The 18,266-nt window shown below is 35.7% G+C and overlaps 1 protein-coding gene across 5 annotated transcripts in view; it reads right to left on the bottom strand.

The window, feature by feature from the left end:
• The window catches only part of PICK1 (protein interacting with PRKCA 1), a 150,019-nt gene that overhangs the window by 65,202 nt on the left and 66,551 nt on the right, over positions 1-18,266 (bottom strand). For 3 of the 5 annotated variants that reach the window (XM_068390019.1, XM_068390024.1, XM_068390030.1), the window contains one exon: positions 17,092-17,256. The exons of the other annotated variants lie outside the window; for them this stretch is intronic. In XM_068390019.1, the coding sequence (XP_068246120.1) occupies positions 17,092-17,256 (165 nt within the window). The remainder of the gene's footprint in view (positions 1-17,091; positions 17,257-18,266) is intronic. 5 annotated transcript variants of the gene reach the window in all.

The following is an 18,266-nucleotide window of genomic DNA, read 5'->3' as shown; positions in this document are numbered from 1 at the left end:
AACCCAAACCAAAGAACAAAAGCAAAAATTACTATACTGTACTGCATTGCACAAAATTGACAGAAAAAGTGTTCCATCCCCTAAAACATATAGCAAATCATTCTCAAATGGAGTATACAGTAAGACATTTTTACTTTAATTCCTCATTCCCAAATGAGAAATATACATCCACTAAATGCTCATTGTTTAACACAAGATGTTTTATCACAAACACACACATACATAAAAAATATTAACTTCTAAAACATGGCACTACTAACAAATTAGGAATACAGTATCCTTATGTGAGGTCTTTTACAATGAATTCAGACTTCCGATATTTTGCACCTACAGCAAGCATGAAAATGAGGAAATTTTCCCCTTTTTAAGATTATACACGACTTGTAATGCTTTCTCAAACCATAATTTTGGAATTTATAGAACATTTAAACATTAATCTACAGTACATAATAGTTTATTCCACTTAAACTATAACACGTGAACAAAGATATAGATACAGTTCTGTATTCCATCCAAGACATAAGACATATTACAGAGTGATTTTAAATCCAAGGAAGTAGACAACCTCTGTTCAAATTTTTTGTCATCTCATTATATTCCCACTGATAATTTATATGAAAATATTTGTTCCAAATGTTCATAAGTTTACAAGTCCTTTATCAACAGGAAGGATGGAAGGTTCTCCACACAAGCATCATGTGGATCTATACCTCAATCAATATACTCCATCTCATGAGCCAGTAGTACTAATAACAGTTCTAATGTAGCTCACCATGTGTTCTTCACAGATAGGCCTATTAGTTTTCCATTATTTACAATTTTTTTCAGAACATTTCCATTTTAGTGAACTTTGTAATTGACAAAAAAGTTATTGTAGTATTTACAGTAGGAGTTACTATCCGGTCTTCACTTAACAGTTAATGACCCTAAAAGTTCAGCTCATTTAAATTGTTTGATTAATTTTATTCAACTTTTACAGCACAGTACATGTAAGTGTTTATAATTTTGACAATTTCTAGCTCTGGAACTGCTAAGCACAGTTTTTATTTCCTGAGCTGTAACATATAGTAAGCATACTGTATTTTTGCTTCTTTACTTTATATCATTTAAAAATGTTCTATTATGCATTCTAGTATCAATCTTGTATCTAACATAATAAATTTTTCCTGAAATCACTCTTTTCATCATCATCGTCTCCTCCTACGCCTATTGATGCAAAGGGCCTCAATTAGATTTTGCCAGTCGTCTCTATCTTGAGCTTTTAAATCAATACTTCTCCATTCATCATCTACTTCACACTTCATAGTCCTCAGCCATGTAGGCCTGGGTCTTCCTCTCCTTTAATTTCACTTCTTTAATTCCAACAATCTGCCTTTTTTCCTTAAACAGGTAATTTTTGTATACTTAGTGACCTATTGACTTTGGCAGAGTAAAATCTTCAGGTAAAGTTGTGGGAACTCATCACAAGCTCATTCCATTACTACAGACAATGATTTTTCCCAATCATTTTAAGTTGTAGCTACTCTAACAGCAACTTTTTAAATTACAACCAGCAGCAACATTATTGGATTACTACCCAAAGGATGTCTTGAAGGACTGCCTAAAGTAGCAGCAGAATCAGTCACCTCCAAGATGGTGTGACACTTATCACACCTTTTGTCCCTCCTACTGAGCATTGTAATACATGATGAGTACTGTAATGCACGAGTGCTTAAATGATTAAGAATACTGCCTTAACTCAATACGATCAGAGATTTTGTGTTGACTAGAAGTATAACACGAGTTGTTTTAGGTAACTGCTATCCATGATGGTGAACAGCTTGGATAGATAACAGTTATCTTAAAAAATACAAGCAGGGTGCACAAATAAGCCTATGGAGTGAGATTTTCAGATCAGACATGTGTTACTATTGGAAGGTTGTTCAGGATATCATCCAGAAAAGTCTACAAGACCAATAAGAAATTTAATGTAATGGAAGAGGTATTAATCAACTCAACTATATCATTAACTGCCAACTGTTTACATTTCTTACACTGCCCTAGAGAATTGTCAATCACCATCATCACAAGATACAGGCCTGCCTAACTGGAAGTTACTGAACTTGGTGTTCATGGTGTCTTGATGGAATTGCAGAGGCATATTCAACTTTTCAGATGGAATTCTCCATGGGTAACTCAAACAGGTAACTTTGAAAGCTACGGTAATGTATGCCAACATGAACAGATCCCTCCACTTTAGTTGCTTTCATAATCACATATTTCATGTGCATAGCACCTCAACAGACTTCAATTTATTGGAATTTGGTATCTATTGGACTCATCCAAGTCCAATACGAATAAAGATGACATTTTACAACTATTAGAATAATATTAGAACAAATATTTCTGGCTTGTCTACACCCATAATGTGACTTTTCTGTCTCAAAAGTAACTGACCCATCACGCCCAGCAATGTTTAGTGCTATATCTCCCACTCGATCATTTACTACATGTCATTTGTACCATACAAAGCCAGGCTCTGCATCTTAAAACAATCCTTTGTCTGTCCATTTGGAAATACTGTATGTGTGTATTAATGTTTTTTGTATCAGAAGTCCTAAAATCTGTAAGGTTACACAATATAGTGTCCCGACAGTGGATGCTGACCTTAAATCAAAGAATATTTTTCTTTTATTTTGAAGGGCTCACGCTTTGTTTACTTTACAAGCACATTACAGAACTAAAAGATCTGGGATCAAATTAAGCGTAATTGCTCTCAAGTGTAATACTAAATGTTTTAATGTTAATTGTATGGTAAAAACAATTATGCTTAAAATATACTACCGTATATGTAATGCTTCACTCTTCTGAGCAACTATGTGAAACTGACTATCCCCTATATCAGTATTTTCTAGGTATGACAACACAGTTATCACGCATTGTTCTATACATATTACACTGCTGTTTATATTTCGTACCAATTTGTTTATAAACATTTTAAATCTCATTTCAAAATACCATGGGCCCTCTTCTCAAACTTGTTTAAAGGTTAAAGGGTCCTGGTTTCAGTTCAAGTTTCATCAGAATAGATGCTCACCAGAATGTCTGCGGGGCAAGCCCAACACCCCACTGCGGTGCCCAAACACTGCAGTAAACAGCTGATCGATCTGATACCATGCAAATGCTAGGTAAACATGTTACCACTGTATTAACCCGGGGGCTAGTACATTACATTTTGAAATACAGTACCATGGCTGTATCTCTCACAATCATCCTACATACCCGTGGATCCAAATGAAGCATGCATAAAAAACTACAATGTGTTTAACAAAAAAATTGTTAAACTGGGAACATTTGGAATGTAAATACAGTACCAACCTATACAATATACAACTGATGGGTTTGTAAGAAAAAGAATGGTATTAAAAGTTTTTACTTAAAATTATTCAGGTATAAACAGACAAAACCTCTAAATTACTGTATAATGAAATAAAGTAACGCATTTTTCTAATCTTCTGAACTTTTGAAGGACCTTTATTCTACAGGCAGTCCTCACAAAAACTCAAAATTACATTTACAGTATGATAAAGATGGTAATTTTTCCCCCTATCAAATTACAAATTCAACCATAACACAATGCACAAAGTCCTGAGGAAAAAGTAAAATCTTTGTTTTTCAAATTAAAAGTCCAATACTCTGCTTACAGTCTCATCAGATCTAGTGATATTGAGATCGTCCTGAAATAACAATTTTAATAATGAAATTAATTATTACTATACTTACCCGATGTTCATAGTGCTTCTCTCTTGGAGCTGGTTAAAAGTAGACATCTATCCTAAAATCAAAATACTTTCCACTTTTTTCCCTTATAATATGTACCCTTCTAGGATGTCCTTTATCTGGCAGTTGATGGCAATAATTTAGGTATGGGTATGCCATAGTTCCCTTGTCTTCTCAGTAACTCAGTCTAAAAGTCAAAACTAAATCACTTGACTCTTGATATCCATCACTAGTCAGTGGGGAGGATAGGGGCATGTTATGAACATTAGGGGAGTATAGAAATAATTTTATAACTAAAATTCTAATTTATTTCTATGAAACTGGAATGATTCTTCTAGTAAAATCTTCCACACACTGATGGAATTGGGATAGTGAAGAAAGAGATGAGAAATATAACATTATTGTATTAAAAAACTTTATCTGAGATTCACCTCTTCGGCTGGTTCAACAATGACTAAGCATACATCAAAGTAAAATATGTAATAACTCAAGCACCCCAAACTGGGTTTGAACACATTTCCCTTATTAAACTTTTAAACTACTGTATATGCATATCATATTACCTAACCCCTTTAAATTTGTCATTGAGAAAATTAATATTAAAACTAAAACCAAATTCAAGTAAATTAACTGAATTTTTCCTTGTTCAGCTAACAAGCAAAACTGTCCTGAGCATCCTGCATCACTATAACAGGAAGGTTTGGTGAATCCTGTCAGGTTGACCAGAGATCCTTCAAACATCAATGAAGGTATCTCTGATTAAGGCATTCATGAGGAATGAGCTTCTCCAGCAAGGAAAGATGACCGAGAAGACTACCAGCACCAAGCTAGGAGTACCGTACTGTCCTAGACAGGAACGGTCGTGCTACCTCCTTGAGCTTACCGATACGATTGCCGGATGGGAAAACACTTGCTACTGCTATCAGCATGATCAAGTACTTCAACCTCTCCTTGGATACTTGGTCATCTTTTTTTACACTCTTACAGTAAATTTTGAGAAGGAACTTATCAAGAAACTACTGATTTTACCTTTACTTTAAAACAGCATGAAAATGGGATAAAAATTGCATGAGCATTACGTGAACACTGCACATGGCATGTGGGCCCCACTTGACTGATTTCGTGCTAGACTCGTTAGTACAGTACTTATTCACAAAAAGTGAGTCAATTAGTTTGTATTTTTATGACTATAAATCTGAGTCCTTTAGTTAATCTTCCCACCCCAACAAGCCCTCCTAGTCCTGAGTTAAAGGTCAAAAGTGGAGGGTCTATGACAGGAGAGGGGGAGGTTGCGCTACTCTCCTGAGCTCACCACCTGTCGTTAATAATTTTGATGGCCATTCCAACTCTGCTAAAGACATCCCATGTTTTACAGGACTCAGGTTTGTACAATTACGAAAAATACCTATTACTTTTAAAATTTTATATTTTGGGTGGTTTGTTGGATAGTGCTTTTCTTTGCATAAATTGGGTGTAATGTTGACTCATGCCTAGGATATACCACGCTGGATTGTGTAAAATTTAGCAGTTTACAGGCCTAATTTAATACATGGATTATTTTACAGAATTTTTTTGTGCTTTGATTTTCATGGTGTTCTCTCCGCTTCAAGTCTTACTTAAGTGAAAAAAAAAGTTTAAGGACTTGTGGGTATACTTCCTTGAATAAAGGGCTATGGAGACTTGTTTGGCATTTCAAAACTCCTTCATCACCAATCCAACAGCAAGGTTCTTCGGAGTCTAAAGCGGGATCAATACCAGACTTCATGAGCTCTAGTTCAAGATGGTAGCTTGATTCCCTCAATGGTCAAAGCATACAGTATGCTCTCAATTGTCTCACACGGCCGGAAAAAGTGTGTTCTTCAATAACTCTTCCTTGCTTCTTTCAGTGCTCAGGAAGAGTCGCTGACACTCAAGCCTGAGATGTAAAATCTTTTTCAGATAGCACTACAGAGACCTCATAGGGCATAAAAGCATTTTCTCTTGATTACCACCTGGCATATCATGAAGCAGGGGTATAGAGGTCTTGAACTTTGGTTTGTGTGCCAACAGGTTCTGGGTATTGGTCACAAATTCAGGCAGCAAACTAAGAGACATTCCAATCTTTCAGAATGGGCAAATACAAGATTATCCGAATAACTTGTCTACTTTTTTTGCCTTTAAGAGTCAGATCTGTCTGATAATCTTCTCAATGGCTCATACGGGCATGCCGAAGAACCTTGAGAGCATGGCTCGCATACCAATCTGGGGGCCTGAGGTCCAAGGGTGGGCAAAGCCAAAGTCCTTGAGAGGTGCTTCTAGGTCAAGATCAATGAGTGAGTCCGCGATCAGCGTTAAGAGATGCTAACAGATTGCGATACCTCATTGTTTGTGGCCATCTAGGGGAAACCAAGTTTATGGGAGACCTGGTGTGATCCAGACTAAGTTAATCAGTTAGTGAATCAGATTAAACAAGGGAAGGGTGCAGGCATCCAAATGACTTTCGTACGAATGTTTCCAACTGACGGCTCAATTACAATTTGCTTCACAAATGTACAGTACATCTATTTTGTCAACAAGCAAAATGGTAGGGAAATTGTGCCTGGTTTTTGAAGACCTGCATTTTCATACTATTGTATGTAGCGTTTCCTTCCCATGCATATGGCCCCTTCTCAGCCCCCAATTTAGATTTTTTATATATGGTTTTAATGTCATTTTTCTATCCTAATGTTTGTAAAGTTTACCTAAGCTTTGTAAAAATATCTTACCTAGAAAGTATACTGCTCCTGTTATTTAGGACTCCGTGCATAGCACTGCAGAGGGAAAGGGGGAACCCAAGGAAAAAGGTAATAGGGAAATTTGAGGTTCTAGCTGGGTCCCCTTGCCCAGTATAAAGAAAAATCGAGGGGTGGTGCCCAGTGCCCAGTTCTCTTGATTGATTTTCTTTTGCCCAGATTTCTGGGTTTTCAACCGTCTTATCTTTTTGTGAAGTAAATGTTGGAGTGTGGTCGGCCTTCAGACACTAGGTAGTCTGTGTGCTACATCTGGCCATAGTCCCCAACCACTAAAACTGCTCCTCAAAGAATATGACCAGTCTTAACAGGAGGCCACGATCTACACTCGATAATGAAGGTAACTGCAATCAATCAAGGCCCTAAATTCACAGAGTGAGTATATATCTACCAAAAGTTTTGTCATAAACCAATGAATGTCCATCCTTCCACTAGCATGCAAATTCTTGCATTGTTTGATAATTAACACAAAGACTAATCAATCATTCAAACTAAAAAGTATGCAAAAAAGATTAAACAACCGTGGATAAGGCACATCAGTAAGAATGTACTCATTGTGACCAAAAACAAAAGTAAAGTTGAAGTGTTTTTAACAGGAGACTGGGCTGGGCTACTCGCCCAAACTTCTCACCTAACATTAATTGCCTTGAAAACAATTTTAGACGATTTCCAGCCATTTCTAGTCATATGCTTTTTCTACATACATACATATACCAAAGGCACTTCCCCCAATTTTGGGGGGTAGCCGACAACAACAAGAAACAAAACAAAAAGGGGACCTCTACTCTCTACGTTCCTCCAGCCTAACCAGGGACTCAGCCGAGTTCCTCCTCTACTCTCTACGTTGCTTTTTCTAGCGTGCTTGAAATAGGGATGAATGGCAGGCGATTGTGATGCAGTTCCGGTAGGCCCTACTGCTTCCTCCGGTGCCTTGGATGACCGCGGAGGTAGCAGCAGTAGGGGATTCAGCATTATGAAGCTTCATCTGTGGTGGATAACAGGGGAGGGTGGGCTGTGGCACCCTAGCAGTACCAGCCGAACTCGGTCGAGTTCCTTGTCAGGCTGGGAGGAACGTAGAGAGGAGAGGTCCTCTTTTTTGTTTCATTTGTTTCGTGTCAGCTGCCCCAAAAGTTGGGGGAGGTGCCTTGGTATATGTATGTGTATGTACAGCTCAGGTAAAGACATTCCCCATTGTTAGGAATGAAAGGCTTGTATATGCATAGGGACAAATGTGAATGCTAAGAAAATATGCCAATCCATACTTAATTAAACTTGAAACTCAAACCTGTAAGGAGAGAAGGATGCAACAAAAAGGAATAAAAAGTTACTGAATAGTAAAACCTGGAGAAATAATGTTATGACAAAAATTTCCCATGTTTGTGGTAAGGAACTTCTTAAAATAATTCATGAATGGTTTCTCTGTTCAGATCTTTAAAATCTATTGCTAAAAACTCTCTATGCAGCAAAAATTGCTCAATATCCTTAAGTATGTTGCATATATTATTCTTTCACTTTTTCCTCTCTCAAAGCTTTACATTCAATCATTAAACGATTCATATACAGCATAGATATTCACACTTGCACCAACCACTTTGTTACTTTATCTAAAAAAAAAATCTTCTATATCTTTACAAGCACAGACTTCAAATTATAAATTAATTTATTACTCCAAAATTCATCTCCTCTTTGTAGTCAACAAAACAAAAACAAACTGGATACTATTTATAACTAGTACAATTTCAAAAAGGACAATAACGCATTACCAAAATTTTAAGCTTGAACATGGTATGTAGACTCATCATGACCTTTGACCTGGAAATTTAGCTAAGGAGGCCAGGACAATTAAAAATTAATTCTCTGAAAAAGTTGTCTTTCTCAAACCAGAAGTCAGTACTGCTGGATTAGTGGCACTTGGTAGATAAGTCAGATTATCAGGTCAAAAGGTCTACATAAAAAAAAACATTACTTCAGAGGTATCTGAAGTGTGAAAAAAATTGAAAACGTTTCTTCCAGATTTTCTACAAAATTGATTCACAAACCTCATCACAGATGGAATGGGGAGGATTTGACAGGAAGGAAGGTGAAGTAAAAAAAGGACGGCAATGGTCTACGTACAAGTGAAACATTCCAAATGTATGGTGACACTATGCCTTGAAATAAATCTAAAAAGCCCCTGGTCCTTACTATAAGCTCTACAACTGTTTCTATCATCCACAGTTCTTACTCAGAAGTGTATTTCAAAGCTACAAGATTAATTGCCACACAATACACTTGTACTACAAAACTGCAGGTAAAACAAATACGTAAGCTAAAGTTAATAGTTGTGAATTCCAAGTTGGTGAGGATAAAAAGTCATTTCACCAAATGAGAACTACTGTACTGTTTAAAGACAACCACATATCCACAATACGCATATTCAGTCAGTCAAAAACTTTTGACAATATAAGTACAGTAAATGAAAAAATACACAAAGGATATCCCTTTCAAAATTTCATTCTGAACCATATACTGTACTGTACCTTACATAGTACAGTGTGATGATAATAACTCAATACACAAAAAAAACCTTATCAAAACATGAGAGCAATAATACTGGTAGATAATAAAACCCAAATATTTTGTTTGCAAATACACAAACAAACAGTAAAAGCACTGATAAATATCTAAGCCACAGCCAATTTTACAAAATGCAAGACAAATCTAAGTATTGAATTAAAGCAACTAAAAAACACAAACATGCAGCATTCTTATGTGTAAAATAAAAATCTTTGAAAACATATGGATATCTTCCTAAACTTAGGCTTTGGGGGATCTTTCACATGATAACTCTTATTTCCAGCATTTATACAGCAGTAAAACTGAATGTAATCCATTTTGTGCCAGTCAATGATATCTCAAACCTGTATAGCACAGCCCATCATACATTTCAGGGTAGGTGGCATGACTCACCCAGACTATTAGTGCCTCAAACTGCCAAGAGGCCCTAAGAAGTAGCTGTCAAGGAAGGAGCATTACAAATATAGGGCTTAAAATTGTACAGGAAATACAGGGAATAGATGGGTGCAAGAAAAACAGGGAGCAGAAAGTGTAAAAACAATATGGAGTTGGTCCCAGACAACCAGGCAGCAGAGAGAATACCACAAAGGCTTCACCACAGACTAGCCAGATCAAACTCTACCCCGTGCTTTATTCCAATAAACACCATAAAACCAAGAAATTTTCATCTCCATCTTCCAAAAATCAGTTGACTTAAGAAGAAATAAACCACGGGCATCAACATTAAGAGTAAAAATCCAGTGTTGAAACACATACACAGAATCATAGGTATGCAGTTGATATCGTCAATGGAGCTTTAAATTTAATAATACTGTTGTTAAATTTGTCCCAAAAGTTTCCCAGCAGAGGCTTGCAATAGCTAATGTAGTGTATCTGCTGTTCATCATCCTTTATGATTTGTCACTATAATTAACAATATGGCTCGAGTTTTCAGTTTTAAAAACCCTTAGATTACACTTTCAGAGAGAATAATCCAGTCTTAGATTTCTAATAAAGTATGTATACGCAAACTTATGTAACACACTGGCAGGAAAAGAAAAGGTCCTTCTAATGTAATGATGACCTACTAGGTAGCCCATCCCTTGGCACATCATATAACCAACTCAGTAGGAAAATAAGAAATTCATGAGACTTCTCTTACTCCCACCCTAAGAAACAATGATGGAGATCACCAGCAGATTGTTTCAAGGCTCAGAATAGATCAGCTTCTTTTGTCAATTCTTATTGCAACTAATGCCTTTTCATTTCACTGATAAACTCGCCATTGTATATGTTCAATGGATTTGCAGCTTTGAAAGATTGTGTATCCAAATTCTGGTGGTACAGTATTTTTAATGGAATACTGATCACAATATAGCCAGTACCCATAAGAAGGCTCCTTATATATGATGATATTACTAAGGATTTTATTTCTGATGCTTAAAACCCCCGCAAGTTCCGACATTCTCTACAGAGTATATGGCATTCTTTCTAGTATCGGGCTGGCTCATCAAACACCTGAAAATCCTTCAATTATTTTTTGTGACTAAACTTTTCTGGAAAATTTACCTTTGGAGTGCCTTTTATAAATAATTTTTACTGTCTCCCACAGGCTTCAAATAGAATATTTCTTTGATAGATGAAATAGGAATATCTAGCTGATATCATTGAAAACTCTTCTTGATTTTCCTATAACATTCTGCTCAAATTAAAGCCTCTTCATGGTAAATCCAAAGTACTTTGCAAAACAGCCCATGCTTCTATTCCAAAGCCAAAATGTGACTGGTCCATTGGTTCCATCTTATATAATAAAAGGAACTTTGCATTATTGACCTCTTGTTAGTGACTTGCACGACTATGCAATCCTCTGTTGAAAGTTAGTTTTTTAATAATATTACTGTCTGCTTGGTGATATTTGAATAAATTACATCTGGGCAGAGGGATGTTTTGACTATGAGAAGATTGATTGATTGATTGAGAGTTCTCTGGTATCCTGACACCAAAGGTCATTCATGCCGATATCATTGGTTATAAATAAAGAATACAGTAAAAGGAAATTCAATTTAAAACAATAAAAACAAAGATGTCTTTATAAAGGTTAAATAGCTTCCAGAAGACCTGCTTCTGAAATAAATCTAAAAATACCACCGCATGGTACGACACGTCCAAAAATCTTGGCAAGGATGAACCTTCCATCCTCACCTCAAGCCTCAAACTGATATCTATTTCTTTCGGTGCTATAAGTGGGGCATTCGGTCAACAAATGCCTCACTGTCAAGGGTACTTAACAGTTGTCATAATATGGCTGGCATTGGCCAAATAGCAGAAACTCACGTGTCAACCGAGTGGGACCAATACGGAGACAACAAAGAGTAGTCTCCAACTTTTAGGGCACCATGTTATAGCTATGAGAAGAAGGAAACCTACAAGGTTATGAGGACTATCATACAAAAAACCCTATCATTTGGTGTGAGACGACGTTGAAAAAAAAAAGAACAAATTGAATAAGAGGATGTCAACCCAAGTTATTAACATTATCATACATTAGTTTAATGAGACCATTGAGTGACATTTTTAGACTTACGTAGGCCTTGCTTCAAAGGTTTCTTCTAAAGAAAGTAAAAATCATCCATGGTGAAGTTTTATAAGTTGGACAGCTAGGCAAGAAGAGAGCAGCAAGAGAAATAAAATGCAATAGGCAATGCTGCTGGACCCTAAAAATGCTGCAAAGAATCTTCAGTACCATTTACAGTATTCCATGTAAGGCATACCGTAAGTTCTATCTCCTACATGGGGAAAAGAAGACTAAAAAAAAACACTAAATAAGGAAGAGACTAAAAAACATTAAATAAGGTGCCCGAGATATGTAGAAATCTTAGCCTTCCTAATGCACTATGGAATGTATATAAAATAGTAGCTCGCTTCAAATGGAGACACAACTGCTAGGTTACATAATTGTCTATATTACTAACACAAGACATACTCTATGTATTCAAAAAGCAAAACCTCTGCAATACAGACTAGTCTAATGTTATCAAAACCAATGAAGGATTGACAATAAAAGCTGAACAATCACTTTGATATTCACAATAACTGTAAGCAAGACAAATAACAAGAATAGAATACTGATGACGATTTGATATCAAAGATAATGGAGTAAAGTAAGAACAATAAACAGTCGCCTACATTTAGAGTTACAATCACAAAGAATTATAACAATGAGCAGTGGACTCCTCCTCTAGCATCGTTTAATATTTCTCTGACAACTTTGGTACCCCAATAGCACTCTTCAATTTGTGACTTTCAAATTTTGCTGCCAACTGCAAATAAACTACTGTGCACAAATTCTAATTGTTTGTAATCAACTACGATCAAGGACATCATGCTGAGAAACAAACTTGGGCTTCCCATTGACTATTTATAACAGTAAAGGCCTATTTACTTAAATTTGATTGATAAAGGAAAAATATGATATACTGTACTGTGCTAAATATTGAAAATCTAAACCTGATAATATAAAAAATATTTAGGGTTACAGTACTTATAGGGTAAATCACTAGTTCAAATACAATGCAAATATCTTTTCCAACTCAATTTCACAAAACAGAAAATATACCACAAAACATGCTTGAAAGAAGCAAAGCTACACTGATAAAAGTATTCATGCATTATATAACACACACAAGCTTATACATGCATGGCCATGTACATACATACCCATTTATATACTGTATTACAGAACAAACTGAAGATAGAAAAATCTAAATTTAACTTATGCAGACTCATACCCCTTACAGACTTGCTGCATATAAATATACCATATATAAAACAAACAATGATATAATCAAATATTGTATTGTAAAAGACTATTTCTCAAGCACATACTATACCGTTCAAACCTCTTCTGTACATACATCTTTAGTACAAATCCTTAAACATTCTACTGACAACATAGACCAAGGTTTTAGTACCTTGGATGACTTTAGGAAAATATTATTCCTCTTACTCCTATGTCTACCCGGTTATTATGATGAGCAAGGAAGTGGCGGCGCTCTGCTGTGTGCTCCCTAAATGCAATGAGGCACTTTTATACACAAAATCAAAGGTATGCATATGGAGAAAAGAGCAAGCTAGGGCAACAGTACTACAGTATATGGTTGTGTAGGATACCATTGTTAGTTATGAAAATATTAGCTGTAGGGCAAGTGGGTAAAACCAGATTTGTGCTTAAACTCTTAAGGATGCCAACATAAAACTACTGATGTTTTTCATAAATGATGAAATGCTTTAATTTAATAAAAGAAAATCACTGATGATAAATAAATTTGTTAGCATATTTTCATAATAGTATCTAATAAATATTTGCAACTATAAAGTAAAGCAATGATTAAATGGGCTAGAGTACAGTATTATAACATCACAAAGATTTCAATAATTGTCAATACTTTGCAAACACTCATGGTATAGTCACATCTAAAGCCAATACTGTATAGTAAAGATTCCCGATATAACAATCTTTAGTATAAAAACCGAATTTCAATGACTAAATGTACTATTTTGATACCTAGGAATACCAGAGCTAATATCTATGAAGAGGGGTATTCTCATTTTACAATTACCTATAATTTAATATTTTCTCTCTCAGACCCTATATCCCTCCCCTTTGAGGGACCAACCTGCATACTATCACACTTATACTGAAGGGTACAAACCACTCTCAAAGGTCTACAGGCACCAATCAAGCTAGGTCCTTAATTCATGATATCAAAGTCGTGAAACACCAATATTAACTAGTGGTATAAAGTGGGCAAATTACGCGACTCCCAGGTAGGTATCAAAATAAATTTTCCTACTGAATTCTGTATAATTCAATAAATCTTACATGTGAGTCACATAGGTGACTACTACACTGCTTAGTACTGTAATCCTTTTTAATGGAAACTGGAATTGACAAGGTCTCTTCATGGAAAACCTTGTTCTGTAACTTGTAGAAACTGGTTTAGTTTTAGTATATCCAGCATGTTTCCCTTGCCCTGAGAGATTGTGAACCACAATTATGCTATACTGTATATTTCATTAAGCATGAAAGCACAATTCTAGCTACAACCTTACCAGTTACATAGGAGGAAGATTCCTTGGTTGTTTTGGCACTCACTTATCTCTTCTTTACTCATATGAATAAAAATTATCAAGCCTTGTTCCCTCCCCTTTATAGGTAGTAGGTTAGCCAGGTCACCAGCCACCTGTTGAGATACTACCACTAGAGAGCTATTGGGTCCTTTGACCGGCCAGACAGTACTACATTGGATTCCTCTCTCTGGTTACAGCTCATTTATCCTTTGCCTACACATGTACCAAATAGTCTGTCTTATTCTTTACACATTCTTTTCTGTCATACACCTGACAATACTGAGATTACCAAACAAATCTTCTTCACTCAAGGAGTTAACTACTGCACTGTAATTGTTCAGTGGCTACTTTCCTCTTGGTAAGGGTAGAAGATACTATTTAGCTATGGTAATTAGCTCTTCTAAAAGAAGGACACTCCAAAACCATACCATTGTTCTCTAGTCTTGGGTAGTGCCATAGCCTCTGTACTATAGTCTTCCATTCTCTTGGGGTAGAGTTCTCTTGCTTAAGAGTAAATTCGAACACATTATTCTATCTTATTTTTCTTCTTGTTTTTGTGGTTTTTAGTTAATATATGAAAGGTTTATGTTATTAATGCTAGTATTTTTATCGTTCATTATTTCTCTTATGGTTTATTTATTTTGTTATTTCCTTTCCTTACCGGGCTATGTTTTCCTGTTGGAGACCTTGGGCTTATAGCATACTGCTTTTCCCAACTACGGTTGTAGCTTAGCTTGTAATAATAATAATATAAGGCACAGATGATCATGTTTAAAGGTCACTCATGAATGGCAGAGCCAAGGGATAGTGACATTCCCTAAAAACTAACCATCTATCCATATGATCAGCACCCAAGCACCCCTCTCCACCCAAGCTAGGACAAGGGAGGTCCATTCAACGGCTGCTGATGACTCAGCAGGTAGACCTACAGGCTCCTCAAACCCCTATCCTTAGCTCACAAAGATGGTGAGGTTGCAGATGCTATAGGAACTAACAAGTTTGAGCTGGACTCAAACCCCAGGCTGGTGATCACCAGGCAGATATGTTACCATTAAGCCACAACTATGCTTTTAGATAAGGAAATCCCACGCTTGAAAATTTTTCCTGTTTTTTTTTTTTTTTTTTTTTTTTTCAGTTTTTGCCTTCTTGAATACTTTTTATTCACTCAGACCTTAATGCAATTCTAAAACCTTATCCAGCACCTGTTTAAGTGGGAAGTCAGGTTTAAAGGCTTAAAGGCTACTCATGAATGGCAGAGACAAGGGACAGTGACATTGTCCTATCAAGCAGGACAATGTCCTAGTGACCGACCATATATACACATGATCAGCAGCCAAGACCCCTCTCCAACCAAGCTAGGACTAAGGAGGACCCGGCAATGGCTGCTGATGACTCAGCAGATAAGACCTATAGGCTCCCCCAAAGCCCCAATACTTAGTTCACAAGGATGATGAGGTTGCAGCGACCAAAGGAACAAATGAGTTTGAGCAGGACTCGAACCCCAGTCTAGCGATCACCATTCAAGCACATTACCCCATAGGACGTTTGTAATTCTCTCTTTATATTTTTTACTTTATATCAAATGTCACTTCCTGAAATCATTAATAAATGACTTATCAACAGCACATGATTGTTCATTGGTAAGTGGAAATGTTCAGTCCATTTATTAAGGATGGTTGTGCCATAAAGTGTGCAAATGGAGAATGCATGTTTCCCTGGCTCATAGGTGAATTTCATGGTACAGTATACAGTATCATAAAAGCCATACATGTTGTTTTAGTCAGCTACAACTCAAATTTCCTAAACCCTATCATTCCACCAGCTCGTCTCTAGTATACACTATGTTTTTTTATGTTAAGCCTCTAAACTTGGATACCCCATCATTGGGGCATTGTAGACGAGTGTTATATGGCAAGATAGATGTCATGACTTTTCTATTTCTATTTGAGTAATTGATGAAGAGTGTCAGAGTTACCAATGAACCAGTCTGCACAAAATCACTTAGTAGTTGTTTCTGCAGTAGCTAATGTCAGATTACATAATTTCACTCATTCATCTCTGGATCTTCCTCAGGATTGTTGATTAAGAAAGAAAGATCTTTGGTAATTTATGTGCAAAAAGAATCCTCAAGTTTTCTGCTTTCTAAAGTGTGGCATAATACAGTTAGCTGTTATCTGCACTTTTCAAAAATTAACACTTAACATACAACATTGGAAACAGGGTGCCATATACAGTATGTAATGCTCAGGTTTGTAATTCGCTTTTTATACTTTTTACTTTTTATCCAAAGTCATTCCCTGCAATTTTGGAAGAATCCTCATTCACGATCAAGCTTGTCAGGCCAGTCCTAAGTCAATTAATCTATGCAAATGTGTAGTTAAACTAATACAGATAATTTCATTATGCCATGAGTGCTTTCAAAGTATTCTATGATGAAAAGGATACTTCTGTAAATTTCTAAAATATTTTTGCTCTTTGGCAACTGTGATATTGTCTGGTGATAAAATTTAAAATCTTAAGTGAAATCTATTTCATATAAAAAAACTGATATTTCTAAAACTAAACAGCATATCATTGCTAAAACTTACAATACGTTTCTATTCAAAATTGGACTCCAATGGTGCAAGTTTTGTTATATCAACTTTTGATATTTTCTCTAATTGAATATTCTTTAAATACAATTTTTCGTTAAGTTTAAAAAAATCGAGTTAATCATTATGTTAAACTGCACTAAAGCACTCCTACCTACATCAGCAGTTCTATTTTAACAAAACAGAGAATCAAAAACACGCCATGAAAAATTTAACAGTTCTTTACTGTATAGAAACTGATATCAAAACAGAAAGAAAAAACTAATCCTACATAAACCATTCTCATATGGCACATATGCCTTACTTACATTTTATTTTCCATACGAATGCCATACAAAAATCTCTCCCTTTCACTATTCTCTTCCTCCTCCTCATCGTTCTTACTATCAACATCCTCATCTCCATCAACACCATCTCCTTCATCTTCACCATCCCTTCTTTCCTTCTTTTTGTCAAAATCCTTTTCTTTGGTGCTTTGGAAGCAAGGAAGAAAGAGAAGAGAGAGCAAAGCAAACAAGAATGGTAAGACAAGTCACGCACAAGACCACCGTAAGATCATCATAAAATCAATCTGGAGGCATACAGTGGAAAATTAATCAAAATAAATAATACTGATAGGTATAAAGGGGAAGATGAAAAATTAAAGATGGCAAACCTTATGTCCAAACACAGAAACAAGCATATTGTTTTTACAGATTTGAATCAGACCAAATTACCATTAATTTCCCTCAAATCATATGAATAATATATTGCACATAATGCATACACAAATTCAATCAATTTGAATTATAAATTCCAAATTCAGCATAAACCAATTTGATAAAACGTGCTTCCTCATGAATAATAAAAAGCAAACTCCAAACATTCAAAATGAAATAAAAGACAAAGAACTGCTTTAAAAAACTACAAACACTAAAATACCATTAGTAAAAAAGTTAATATGTACACACTACAGGATCTATGCAATTGCAGCTCATAAACTGTACAGTTACAATAACAAAAAATTTACACTACTTATCTACAGTTCAAATTTTGTAATGTTCTATACAACTATACATAGAAAGATCCCGATTTCATATATCCTCCACGACAAATTATCTCACATACTATCTGTTCTCTTTCTATAGTTTTCACAATGCCTTCCTTCTGCAGTATGTCATGTTCGACATCAAATTTGGCACAAGACAGTACACCTGCATACTCTGGGTTTTGACCATAAAAGGCCTTTACATTTTATTTATCTTTATTTCATTATACTGACTTTGTTCTCCCTGGTTATGCCTATGACTTGTGGAATATTCTCAGATACTAGGCAAAAATGGAATCTTAATTGTAAAATTTTCTATTTTCATACTCACCTGAGGTTCACATGGGTTCCCCCTCATAGCTAGCAAAGCGTTGACACCTGTCATATTAAAATTTCACATTTTCTCTCACTTCAATAGCCTCAACCCTCCTAGCATACTATTACACATAATATACA

This window comes from Palaemon carinicauda, chromosome 1 (genome assembly GCF_036898095.1).
Source record: "Palaemon carinicauda isolate YSFRI2023 chromosome 1, ASM3689809v2, whole genome shotgun sequence".
Lineage (NCBI taxonomy): Eukaryota > Metazoa > Arthropoda > Malacostraca > Decapoda > Palaemonidae > Palaemon > Palaemon carinicauda.
This window is presented reverse-complemented; position numbering and strand designations above follow the sequence as displayed.